General features: G+C 49.4%; 1 protein-coding gene across 2 annotated transcripts in view; it reads right to left on the reverse strand.

Annotated features, from left to right (window-relative positions):
* Positions 1–13864, reverse strand: part of rnf123 (ring finger protein 123) — a 484329-nt gene that overhangs the window by 338224 nt on the left and 132241 nt on the right. For both annotated transcript variants that reach the window (XM_084325137.1, XM_084325136.1), the window contains exon 21: positions 5902–6003. In XM_084325137.1, coding sequence (XP_084181263.1) covers positions 5902–6003 — 102 coding nt within the window. The remainder of the gene's footprint in view (positions 1–5901; positions 6004–13864) is intronic.

A 13864-nucleotide genomic window follows, 5' to 3' on the forward strand; every position in this document is an offset into this window, starting at 1 on the left:
AGTGTTGTATTCAGCATCTAGTCTGTTTAGATCTATACTGGAGTCTGTTAGTGTTGTATTCAGCATCTAGTCTGTTTAGATCTATACTGGAGTCTGTTAGTGTTGTATTCAGCATCTAGTCTGTTTAGATCTATACTGGAGTCTGTTTCATTGATTCCTTTTCCCTGGATTCATGTGTATTGTTACTCCCCCCTGCCCCCTGCCCCTGGTAAAGGTAGAGAAACGAGAGATATGGAGAGAAAGTATGCAAATGTAGGAGGCACACAGCTCCACAAAAGGAGCTCAAGAAAGAGCTTAGATCAGCCAAGGACAGACTGGAAGGCAGGCTACAGGCCAGGGCAGGGCCACGTGTGTGTGTGTGTGTGTGTGTGTGTGTGTGTGTGTGTGTGTGTGTGTGTGTGTGTGTGTGTGTGTGTGTGTGTGTGTGTGTGTGTGTGTGCGTGCGTGCGTGTGTGTGTGAGGCAGATAACCTTGTCTTGTCATTACAACGCCCACATGTTCAATTTCTCAGTCCAGACCAACACAAAGCCTTCCTCTGCACGGAGGTATATAGACTTTTCAAACATTAGTAACTACAGACCTATTTTCCAAATTATCCTAGCAAAGAGCCTTTTAACACATTGACCGCCAGAGTTTCTATAGAACAGTCTGCAGCCTCTGCCAGGGTTTTTGAGCATGCTGGCTAATCTTTCAAGACCCACAGAATATTCTGTGATATGACTATGAACACATGAAATATCTCAAAAGACAGATTCGGATCTCTACTTTCATCGGTGAAAAAAAGTGAGTGTCTAGCATGTTTCGTTCTTTCATCATTGGTAGTTGATCGCTGAGGAGGATGGATGAGTCACTAGCAGGCCACTCTGTTCTGCTTGGCAGCAAGAACATATCATAACCGCAGACAGTTCCTCTGAGGGAATCAATCACATGAAACACCTGTCTACCCCCTGCTGGCTCCTCCCACCACACAACACACACCCTGATGGCTCCTCCCACCACACAACACTAGGGATGCCCCGATCACGTTTTTTGCCACCGATACCGATCACCGATCGTTGTGAGCCATATCGGCCGATACCGATCCGATACCGATAGTTTTTGATTAAAAAGAAATTAAACTTTATTTTATATCATTTATTTTAATAAAATATATATATTATATAATTAGACTTGTACTTGTATTATCTGCGAGACATCGCCACCATGCAACAAGTCAAAATGCTCGCTATCTGCAAACAGCTCCACTGTCTGTGTGTACTCTAGTAGCCTCCAGCTCCAAAAAGGATTCTCCTGTGCTGCAGCTGGACCCTATTGGTAACGTTACTGTGCTTTGGTCATATCACATTCAGCAAGCCCTCAGCTCGAATACGCATTGAATCAATGTTATAAGACATTGATATCAAGAGCTATCTGTAGCTACTGCTAGCCGGCTAGATGACGTTAAGACAGAACTTTTTAGTTCAATGGGACATTTCGTGTTTAACAGTGAACTAACGTCAGCTAACGCAAGCTAACGGAGGTATCAACATGGACCAATAGACTTGCTGGAGCATTTGTTGATATCAGGAGCTATCAGTAGCTAGCCGGCTAAATACCGTTAGACAATGCCTACTAAAAGTGAATAGTTGACTGGGTAATTTTGTTTAAACAGTAACGATAGCTAGGTAGCTAACGTTAGCTCAGGTCGAATGCACTATAGACTAGAGCAGAGGAGCCGCCTCTCAGTCCTCTGTGTTTACAAACTGTACACGGGTGCGGGCGGGGCAAGAGCGCAGCGGCAGTTTGCAGGTCCTGTGTGTCTGAGACAGACAGCGAGTGAGATCTCCGCTTGATCGGTTTCCGCGATCGGCGAATATGACTCATTATCGGAATTCACAGATCGCATATTTATACTGATTATCGGCCAATAACGATCGGTGGCCGATCGATCGGGGCATCCCTACACAACACACACCTACCCTGCTGGCTCCTCCCACCACACAACACACACACTGCTGGCTCCTCCCACCACACAACACACACCCTGCTGGCTCCTCCCACCACACAACACAACACCCTGCTGGCTCCTCCCACCACACACCACCCCTATCTCATTCTGACAGCGCTGCTGTCTGTCAAAACCTCATTATTTTACTTTTGGTGTCTTTGGTCCTTAGTTGAATTGAAAGTTACCGTGGCCATGTATGGAATCTCCATTTAAAAGCTGTTATTTACTATGCTCCACTTCCTACTTTTAACCTCTTAACATTCCTGCAAATCTTGCATAAAATGTCTATCGAATGCAAACCCAAAGTAAATTGAAAGCTATTCTTGAACCATTTGTAGCACATTATGCATAAGTCTGGTCTCTTTTGAAAGACTTTTTCTAAACTGATGCTCGTTGGCTGTTTGGTCTTATAACCCGAGATTGGAAGCACATAATAGGTCAAGCAGGGTGTCAATCAAACGGCGTCCATTTTAGCTTTCAAACGATGTGCTGCTTCAGAGATACTAAAACAATAGGATGCCGACAGACAGTGGTAAATGTACTATGATGTGTACATCACAGGCGAGGGCGGGCCGCTCTTCACTATAGGGTTAGAGATGTGTACATCACCGGCGAGGGCGGGCCGCTCTTCACTATAGGGTTAGAGATGTGTCCATCACGGCCGAGGGCGGGCCGTCGGAATGTTAATAGACTGAAGAGACACAAAGGCTTCCGTTCAACATTAAACCGTCGGGCTGCTGACCTGCTGGAATCAGGCTCCACAACCAGGCAGGGCCAGGACGGGCTAACTGCCGTGGATTGAAGGAGCTGAATTGTGGACTGTAATGCATTAATAACATGATAAATTCGTAACCACTTTTAGCTCTATTTTAGCCCTATTTTAGCTCTTTCTTTTGCTCTTTTTTAACCCCACGTATTATGTCCGTCGTTGTTTTTAACACATACTAAATAATTGTATGTTATGTATGAACTGTTAATTGGCTGTTGATGCTGTGATGGACACCTGAATCTCCCCTCAGGGATAAATAAAGGTTTTCAATCAGTCAATCAACATTTACCCTGGTCTTCATAACAGGTTAACACAGGTTAGAATCAATAGACCATAATGTAAAATCAACAACACCAGTAACTTCACAACCTCTGTAGAATTACTGAGTGGAACTGAACATTTGCATTAACCACTGGTGGCGAGTGGATCATATGAATCATGATCTAGTTATGTCATTTAAAACAAATTATGTATATTTAAAAGCACTGGGGCGAATTATAAGAGGATGGGTCATTGTCATAAAAGAAACATTTCAAAATGGCTTCACTGATCAATACTACTTGCTACATTGTATCAACTTGGAAGGCCAGTGCATCGTCATCCGTGTTTGTGTTGGAAGTTGCGACCAGTTTCCTTGTGAATCATTGATTTGAACTGACCTTTACATTTCTACATGTTTTCTTTATCAGCTTTATTATCTCCTCGGTCCTGGGCCCTCATTTATCAAAGCTGCGTACTCACAGATATGTACGTAAACCGTGCGCATGATCATTTCTAAGCAAAGTGTGGGATTTATCAATATTCAAGTTTCAAGTTTCTTTATTAGTTGTCATACAAAAATACAGAATAGTTTTATATGAAATGCTTTTTTCTGTTCTGCTCCTGAGAGTGTGCTAGATACAAAATAAAATAAAAATAAAATAGATAAGTATAAAATAGAAGTCAAAAGTACATAACAAGTGTAAACAAAAGTGTTCAAAACAAAGGTGTTCAATATACATATATACAATATACAATACAGAGTAGAATTTTTTTTGTAACTAAGTTACAATACAATATAAAGTACAATGCAGAAATGGGATGAGGTACAACTTAGGGTAAGGTGCAATGAGGTATGAGTTGTAGTGCAAATCTCTTTACCAATAAATATAAATATAAAGTGTGTTAAAGTGTCTAAAGTGGGTGCTACAGTGAGTTGTTTATTGAAAGTGGGTGTGTGCGTGTGGATGTGTGTGCTGTGAGTGTATTTTTTTTTTTTTTTTAATCCTCTCTTTCTCAGATTTTTCTCTGTTTTTCTCCCCGTCCCAATTTAGTCGTTGTGCCAATTCCCCCCCTCCCCTACCTGGTTGTTCTCCTACTGGTCGGTACAAGGGAACCCTGAAGTCATCCGCATGCTTCCTCCGACACACCAGTGACTCTTTTTTCACCTGGCAGCGAGGGCTCTCATTGGTGAAATGTAACGCGTGGGAGGTCACGCTGCCTTCATCAAGTCCTGCCTCCGCTGAGCAAGCACCCAGACCTGACCTGTAGGCGTCGCTGTCCACAACGCCAGATTCCCACCCATGACTTGCCCTCCCCCTAACCCAGCCAAACGGGTTACTATAGCGATCAGCCCAAGCCTCAAGCAATGCTGACTCCGGGAGTCGAGACCGCAGCCTCTTGCATTGGTGACAAGGGCAATCTCCGCTACGCCACCTGACCGCCTGTGCTGTGAGTGTATTTGATGGTTTGTTACATAGTGTTATTGTCATTGAGCATCCTGATGGCCTGGCGATAGAAGCTCCTTCTGAGTCTCTCTGTGCTTGCCATGAGACGTGTGCTTGAGATTGTGCGTACATCCGTACAATGGCACCGAGCGGTAGAATAGGAAAACGGCAACAGACTAATAAGCTTTCATGCATTGGTTTCAACACAACGTATTCGGTATGACTCGTAATTAATTATAGTTAATTGTAAAATAGAGACATGAGTGTAATTATTGTCAAACCCTATAAATAGTATTTGGAATAGGTCTTTCCGAATGAATGCAGCATGGTTTATCTAGCGTTATCGGAATATACTTCTCATGGGGTGTGCTCCGCGGGGAGCTGTTTTCAGAGATAGGGCAGTCTATTTGCCGAGAGAACATAATATTATAGAGTCCGCTACCCGGGACACATTCTCCTTGATTTGTACCGCAATTTGCACCCATGTAGCTGTCAAAGCTCCATCACAAATTCAGTGAATAGAAAGGGATTCCACTCAGTCAATGTACATGTGCATTTGGCTGATACATGTCATTGCTGGTGACCGGGACATTATTCCACATTCCATGGGGGTGTTTCGTTACCATATATGGTTAATTCAAATACTTAGAATCGTGCACGAGCATAGACGGTAAGAACAATTGGTATTTATCAACACAGAGTGTGTGTACGAGTCGGTACGACCTGTGCACGCACGGTTGATAAATCCCGATTTTTCTGTGCATAGGAACGAAAATAGAACACTTAGAACACACACACATGTCTGTACAGGAAGCCTTGTGTTCCTACCTTGTTCAATAGAACTCCTTGGTTTAGACTGGCATGAGTGGGAACACAATGCAGTGCTGCCCTCTAGTGGGCATTTCAGAAGCTGCACACAGAACAGCAACCCATAATGTCAGTGTTTCATCCGTCCTACTATGAGGTTGGTGGGTATATGATGAGGGGTTAACTCCTACCCTATGTTTACGATTCATGTAGGATAGTTTACGATAATACATTTGGGACAAAGGGTACTCTGAGATGAGTGTGAAGTCAAAACATCTGTTCCACCATCTCTTTCTTCTGATCAACAAGCACATGTCATTACTGAGAGACTATTGAGCGCCTACTGAGAGACTAAACTACTGAGATAATAGAGACTAGACTACTGAGAGAACAGAGACTAGACTACTGAGAGAATAGAGAGACTAGACTACTAAGAGAGAATTGAGAGACTACACTACTGAGAGAATAGAGACTAGACTACTGAGAGAATAGAGACTAGACTACTGAGAGAATAGAGACTAGACTACTGAGAGAATAGAGACTACTGAGACAACTGGAAACTAGACTACCGAGAAACTAGATATGAGAGAACTGATGTGTTCTGGGGGGTGTGGGTGAGGGTTATTACCAACCTTTGAGTGTCTTCTTCAGGTGGGACAGCAGGCCTCCCAGCCTCTGAAGGTCAAAATAGTCAACCTTCCCATTGTAGAACAGCTGAGGAGGGACGTAGGCGTCTGGAGTGGAGAGAGACGGAGGGAGATGTTATGGCTGGTTTAGAAGGCTGTCTTGAGAGTCTCTGTATAGCTTCATAGTGTTGCTGCCTCCTCACCCTGCCTCTCCTCAGGAAGGGACAGAGCAGGACAACACAGAGTGTAACTGAGGGGTACAATTCCCTGACTGTATTGATAAGTATGGTATCATTAAACCACTACTGTGAGGTTTTGCCCGCTGCTCACCACCTTTTCTCTGTTTCTTTAAGCCTATACTGTTTATTTTCCCTTCTCACTCACTCTCTCTAGCCCCCACCCTCTCGTTCTTTACCCTCAGTGGCCACACCTGTTCGATTATCTATTATCTCTCGCACCTGTGGTGGCAGGCTAATTAGTCCCCCTGTGGGCTTTAAATACCAGGGTGCTTCCCCTCGTTTCGGCGTGGGGTCCTGTTGTATACTTGCCGAGTCATATTCTCTAAACATCTAGACTCTTTCGGGAGATCCTCTGTCTGCCTATGCTGTTCCATTCTCCGGCGTCGAGATGTTTGCTCCAGCCTTCGCCAGCTGTCGCCGTTGCCTGTGGGGGAGACTGGTCTGCGCTCCCTGTACTTCCACGGGAGGCACCCCAGCGTTCCACTGCAGACCCCCGCGCAGCTGTTCGTCCTGACGCACATCCCGACCAGCGCGCAGACGCGCATCTCCTAGACCTTCGAGCTTGGCACGCTCTCCCGACCAGCGCGCAGACGCGCATCTCCTAGACCTTCGAGCTTGGCACGCTCTCCCGACCAGCGCGCAGACGCGCATCTCCTAGACCTTCGAGCTTGGCACGCTCTCCCGACCAGCGCGCAGACGCGCATCTCCTAGACCTTCGAGCTTGGCACGCTCTCCCGACTAGCGCGCAGACGCGCATCTCCTAGACCTTCGAGCTTGGCACGCTCTCCCGACCAGCGCGCAGACGCGCATCTCCTAGACCTTCGAGCTTGGCACGCTCTCCCGACCAGCGCGCAGACGCGCATCTCCTAGACCTTCGAGCTTGGCACGCTCTCCCGACCAGCGCGCAGACGCGCATCTACTAGACCTTCGAGCTTGGCACGCTCTCCCGACCAGCGCGCAGACGCGCATCTCCTAGACCTTCGAGCTTGGCACGCTCTCCCGACCAGCGCGCAGACGCGCATCTCCTAGACCTTCGAGCTTGGCACGCTCTCCCGACCAGCGCGCAGACGCGCATCTCCTAGACCTTCGAGCTTGGCACGCTCTCCCGACCAGCGCGCAGACGCGCATCTACTAGACCTTCGAGCTTGGCACGCTCTCCCGACCAGCGCGCAGACGCGCATCTCCTAGACCTTCGAGCTTGGCACGCTCTCCAGACCAGCGCGCAGGAGCGCATCTTCCAGACCTTCGTGCTTGGCACACTCCAAGTTGTGGCGCACCACTCTGTCCTCGGCTCGGACAGCCGGCTTCCCGGTGGCGACACCCTCGCCACCGCCGCCTGTTCCAGCGCCACTCTGTCCTCGGCTCGGACAGCCGGCTACCCGGTGGCGACACCCTCGCCACCGCCGCCTGTTCCAGCACCACTCTGTTCTCGGCTCGGACAGCCAGCTACCCGGTAGCGACACCCTCGCCGCCGCTGCTGTTCCTGCACCATTACGCATACGCCTGGGTGAGTTTTGATTGTTAAGTCACTCATCCAGCGTGTTGCCTCCTGGGTGAGTTTTGATTGTAAGGTCACTCACCCAGCGTTGTGCCTCCTGGGTGAGTTTGACTGTTAAGTCACTCACCCAGCGTAATGCCTGTTTTGTTCTCTCGTGGATACTATACCCTCGCCACCGCCGCCTGTTCCAGCACCACTCTGTTCTCGGCTCGGACAGCCAGCTACCCGGTGGCGACACCCTCGCCGCCGCTGCTGTTCCTGCACCATTACGCATACGTCTGGGTGAGTTTTGACTGTCTAGATCATCTCCGTTTTCGTGTGTTTCTAACACTGAAGAATTACCACCTTTTAATCTGACAGTCACTCACCCAGCGTTGTGCCTCTGTTTGTTTCACTTGGATATTATTTTGGACGTTACATCTCCCACTGTGTGTTTGTTCACACCAAAGATAGTATTCTCTTTGTATTTGTTTTGGTACTTGCTCTATGTGTATTTTTCACGAAGATAGTTTTACTTTGTTTAACTTTGGTATTTGGACTGGTCACCTCTCCTGCATCTGCTCTGTTTTTCCCCTTTGTACATTAACCCTCTCCTCTCTCCCTCTCGGCCGCCGTTACCCACCTCGGAGATCTGCCGAGAGTTCTGCAGAGCGGCCCAGGTTTTCCCACCAGTCCTCCCAGTCCTCCCTGTCCCCAGCCCGCCTCCGCGGGCCTCTGTCCCTAGTCCTTGTCCCTAGTTCTCCTAGTCTCTAGTTCCTCTGTCCCTAGGCGTTCCCTTATACCTTCCCTTAGTGTTCCCTTTCCTGCCCGCCTCTTAAAGGCACTTTACCTTCCCCTCTTGTGTTATTCCAGTGTTTTGTGTTTTCTCCCTTAAAGGGACAGTGCCCTTTTCCCTGTTCTCAATAAATATCTGTTTCTTGGCAAACCATCATACCTGTCTTGTGTTGTGCGATTGGGGTCGGTTACAAACCATAACAGTACGACCCCACCAAATCGACGACCCCAGCCAGCACAGACGGTGTATGTTGAGTTTGCCTTTTTTTTTTTCTTGTTCCCTCTAGCTTCCTTGTTAGTCCTGTTTAGCTCCCTTGTTTAGCTTGTTAGTCTCCCCGGTTAGCTCCCCTGTTTGCTTCCCGTTTTGCCCTGTTGACCCCCCTGTAGCTAGCCATGCCCTGGCAGCTAACCCAGTCCCTCAGCAGAGCCCCTGTCTGCTAGCTTAGCCCCGAGCCTCTATGTTGATGCAGCCCTTGCTGCTGGCATAGGCCCTGTAGCTAGCCATGCCCTGGCGGCTAACCCAGTCCCTCAGCAGAGCCCCTGTCTGCCAGCTTTGCCCCGGCTGCTAGCACAGCCTCTATGTTTAATGCAGCCTTGCAGCTGACATAGGCCCTGTAGCTAGCCAGGCCCAAGCAGCTAACCCGGTCCCTCTGCATGGCCTCCACTTTTTTGTGTAGCATCCCCACTGCTAGGACTGCCTTTTCTGCTAGCAAGGTCTGTTTATCTCACACAGCTAGGACTGTCCTTCCAGCTAGCTTGTTCTCTCATGCTGGTCCAGCCCTGTCTGCCAGCCTAGCTTCGGCAGCTGACGCAGCCTCTATGTTAATGTAGCAGTACAGCTAGCATAGGCCCTGTAGCTATCAGTGCCCTGGCAGCTACCCTTTCCCTCTGCTAGCCTAGCTCGGCGGCTTGCGCAGCCTTTATGTTGGTGTAGCGGTACAGCTAGCATAGGCCCTGTAGCTGTCAGTGCCCTGGCAGCTGACCTTCCCTCTGCTAGCCCCTTCCCGGTGCTACCATGGTTACCCCTTTGCTACCCTGCTAACCCCTCAGTTCCTCTAGGCCAGTTCCTCTAGACCCAGTTCCTCTAGACCAGTTCCTCTAGACCAGTTCCTCCTGTTGCCCCTCTGCTACCCTAGTTACCCCTCGGCGACCCTGTTTTTTTTTTTTTTTGCTAGCCCCACTCTTGTGGTTTCTTCCCCTGCTGGCTTGGCCAGTGCCTTTGTTTTTTTGTTTTGGGTCGCCGGGTGGCTCCCGTTGAGGGGGGGGTACTGTGAGGTTTTGCCCGCTGCTCACCACCTTTTCTCTGTTTCTTTAAGCCTATACTGTTTATTTTCCCTTCTCACTCACTCTCTCTAGCCCCCACCCTCTCGTTCTTTACCCTCAGTGGCCACACCTGTTCGATTATCTATTATCTCTCGCACCTGTGGTGGCAGGCTAATTAGTCCCCCTGTGGGCTTTAAATACCAGGGCGCTTCCCCTCGTTTCGGCGTGGGGTCGTGTTGTATACTTGCCGAGTCATATTCTCTAAACATCTAGACTCTTTCGGGAGATCCTCTGTCTGCCTATGCTGTTCCATTCTCCGGCGTCGAGATGTTTGCTCCAGCCTTCGCCAGCTGTCGCCGTTGCCTGTGGGGGAGACTGGTCTGTGCTCCCTGTACTTCCACGGGAGGCACCCCAGCGTTCCACTGCAGACCCCCGCGCAGCTGTTCGTCCTGACGCACATCCCGACCAGCGCGCAGACGCGCATCTCCTAGACCTTCGAGCTTGGCACGCTCTCCCGACCAGCGCGCAGACGCGCATCTCCTAGACCTTCGAGCTTGGCACGCTCTCCCGACCAGCGCGCAGACGCGCATCTCCTAGACCTTCGAGCTTGGCACGCTCTCCCGACCAGCGCGCAGACGCGCATCTCCTAGACCTTCGAGCTTGGCACGCTCTCCCGACCAGCGCGCAGACGCGCATCTCCTAGACCTTCGAGCTTGGCACGCTCTCCCGACCAGCGCGCAGACGCGCATCTCCTAGACCTTCGAGCTTGGCACGCTCTCCCGACCAGCGCGCAGACGCGCATCTACTAGACCTTCGAGCTTGGCACGCTCTCCCGACCAGCGCGCAGACGCGCATCTCCTAGACCTTCGAGCTTGGCACGCTCTCCCGACCAGCGCGCAGACGCGCATCTCCTAGACCTTCGAGCTTGGCACGCTCTCCCGACCAGCGCGCAGACGCGCATCTCCTAGACCTTCGAGCTTGGCACGCTCTCCCGACCAGCGCGCAGACGCGCATCTACTAGACCTTCGAGCTTGGCGCGCTCTCCCGACCAGCGCGCAGACGCGCATCTCCTAGACCTTCGAGCTTGGCACGCTCTCCAGACCAGCGCGCAGGAGCGCATCTTCCAGACCTTCGTGCTTGGCACACTCCAAGTTGTGGCGCACCACTCTGTCCTCGGCTCGGACAGCCGGCTTCCCGGTGGCGACACCCTCGCCACCGCCGCCTGTTCCAGCGCCACTCTGTTTCTCGGCTCCGACAGTCGGCTACCCGGTGACGACACCCTCGCCACCGCCGCTGTTCCAGCACTCTGTCCTCGGCTCGGACAGCCGGCTACCCGGTGGCGACACCCTCGCCACCGCCGCCTGTTCCAGCACCACTCTGTTCTCGGCTCGGACAGCCAGCTACCCGGTAGCGACACCCTCGCCGCCGCTGCTGTTCCTGCACCATTACGCATACGCCTGGGTGAGTTTTGATTGTTAAGTCACTCATCCAGCGTGTTGCCTCCTGGGTGAGTTTTGATTGTAAGGTCACTCACCCAGCGTTGTGCCTCCTGGGTGAGTTTGACTGTTAAGTCACTCACCCAGCGTAATGCCTGTTTTGTTCTCTCGTGGATACTATACCCTCGCCACCGCCGCCTGTTCCAGCACCACTCTGTCCTCGGCTCGGACAGCCGGCTACCCGGTGGCGACACCCTCGCCACCGCCGCCTGTTCCAGCACCACTCTGTTCTCGGCTCGGACAGCCAGCTACCCGGTGGCGACACCCTCGCCGCCGCTGCTGTTCCTGCACCATTACGCATACGTCTGGGTGAGTTTTGACTGTCTAGATCATCTCCGTTTTCGTGTGTTTCTAACACTGAAGAATTACCACCTTTTAATCTGACAGTCACTCACCCAGCGTTGTGCCTCTGTTTGTTTCACTTGGATATTATTTTGGACGTTACATCTCCCACTGTGTGTTTGTTCACACCAAAGATAGTATTCTCTTTGTATTTGTTTTGGTACTTGCTCTATGTGTATTTTTCACGAAGATAGTTTTACTTTGTTTAACTTTGGTATTTGGACTGGTCACCTCTCCTGCATCTGCTCTGTTTTTCCCCTTTGTACATTAACCCTCTCCTCTCTCCCTCTCGGCCGCCGTTACCCACCTCGGAGATCTGCCGAGAGTTCTGCAGAGCGGCCCAGGTTTTCCCACCAGTCCTCCCAGTCCTCCCTGTCCCCAGCCCGCCTCTGCGGGCCTCTGTCCCTAGTCCTTGTCCCTAGTTCTCCTAGTCTCTAGTTCCTCTGTCCCTAGGCGTTCCCTTATACCTTCCCTTAGTGTTCCCTTTCCTGCCCGCCTCTTAAAGGCACTTTACCTTCCCCTCTTGTGTTATTCCAGTGTTTTGTGTTTTCTCCCTTAAAGGGACAGTGCCCTTTTCCCTGTTCTCAATAAATATCTGTTTCTTGGCAAACCATCATACCTGTCTTGTGTTGTGCGATTGGGGTCGGTTACAAACCATAACAACTACCGCTTTATGTACTTTAATTACTGGCCATACAGTACATGATATCTAAATATAATGAACACTTCCCACAATGAACCGGTTCTAAACAAAGTTGTCTTTAAGTATTTATTGCAGCAAAAGGTACATAATACTTCTCTATTATACTTTGAATGCACTTGTAAGGCAAAGGAATGTGCGTAGGCAAATCAACAATGAATGTCCATTCTCTGGTTACGCAGGAGGTAATTATACAACCTGAATCTTAGGGAATTATATCTATGGTACACTAGTAATATAGCGGGAAATACTGGAAGGGTCCCTGTTGTGAAGGATCAGATTAAACCGAATATATATATTTATTTATGGATATATATTTAATAGTATTTGTATATCGTTTGATATCCCTTGTATATTCCTTGTACATATACACTGAATATCCCTTTAGTCTACTAACAGCCCATAATAGTTTCATTCTCTCATTGGACAAGAACTTGGCGCCAGCAGCCAAGCCCCTTGGTTCAAGTTAAATCGTGCCGACGAACATGTCGTTACTAGCCCGGTTCCGCGTAGGAATACGTCTGGCGAAATACGAATGGTACTATTTGTTCACAGCGCATATATATATGGCGCAAGTAAAGTAGAACTTTCTTTTTAGTCCCTTAGCCCTTAGTTCTTTACCCTCCAACCTAGTGGCAAGACGTTAAGCCTCACCCACGATACACGTGTGGTGCAGTATGGTCAACTTGGCCTCAGAATGGCATTGAGACATCGTGTGGATTAATAGTTGAATTGTCATAGTTTGGCACTATACCGTCGAGTGGGACGTATTTCTATTAAGTTAATAATAGTCTATTATGTATGGTGCATCGTTCGGTTAGAGTTATACAGTGAGTAGTACCCCCATCGTTTCCTCGCGTTATCTAGAGTCTTAACCAGGCTGGGCAGACCACGTGTGGTGCTTTCATCCGAGGAGTTCTGGGCTAGGACGAGTGGACCTGCACATTGGATTACCTTACCCGGACGACGGCGAGCCCTACACGGCTTGGATTATCTACTTGCTTTGGGTGCTTTGATTTATGCCATGGATAACAGCCAACACTGGTGAGTGTTGGAACTACCCCCCGAGAGGAGTCCAGGTGAGACGGCGCTCTACCCCGAGTGAGGTCGCCTCACGTCTCTTCGTTGTGGACCGGCAGCTACCGTCTACAAGAGGGCCCAACTGTATTCATCTGTGGACCAAGGTTCTGTGGGCACCGTGTTCAGCACTCTGAATTCTCCCAAGAAATCGTTGGCCAGATGGGATATCGCCGGCGGCTCTCCTAACCCCCCCCCCTACTGACTTACAACCAGCAGGACCCCCCTTTAGTATATCCAGCTATAATCATTAAGTACCATCGCTATAGTTCCCTAAAGAACCAGGTTGTATACTTGCTTCCTGCGTAACCAGAGATTGGACATTCAATGTTGATTTGCCTACGAATACTCATTTGCCTTACAAGTGCATTCAAATCATAAATGTCATTAAGTGAACGTTGTATATACCCTTTGCTATATATTAAATATTCGACTTATACATTTGTGTGGACTTGGTTTCATGGTGGGAAAGTGTTCATCATATCTATATCATGTACTGTGTGGCCAGTAGTTAAAGTACATAAAGCGGTAGTGGTTTAATGATACCATACTTATCAATACAGTCAGGGAATTGTACCCC

The sequence above is a fragment of the Notolepis coatsorum genome (assembly GCF_963971535.1).
Source record: "Notolepis coatsorum genome assembly, chromosome: 11".
In the NCBI taxonomy this organism is placed as follows: Eukaryota; Metazoa; Chordata; class Actinopteri; order Aulopiformes; family Paralepididae; genus Notolepis; species Notolepis coatsorum.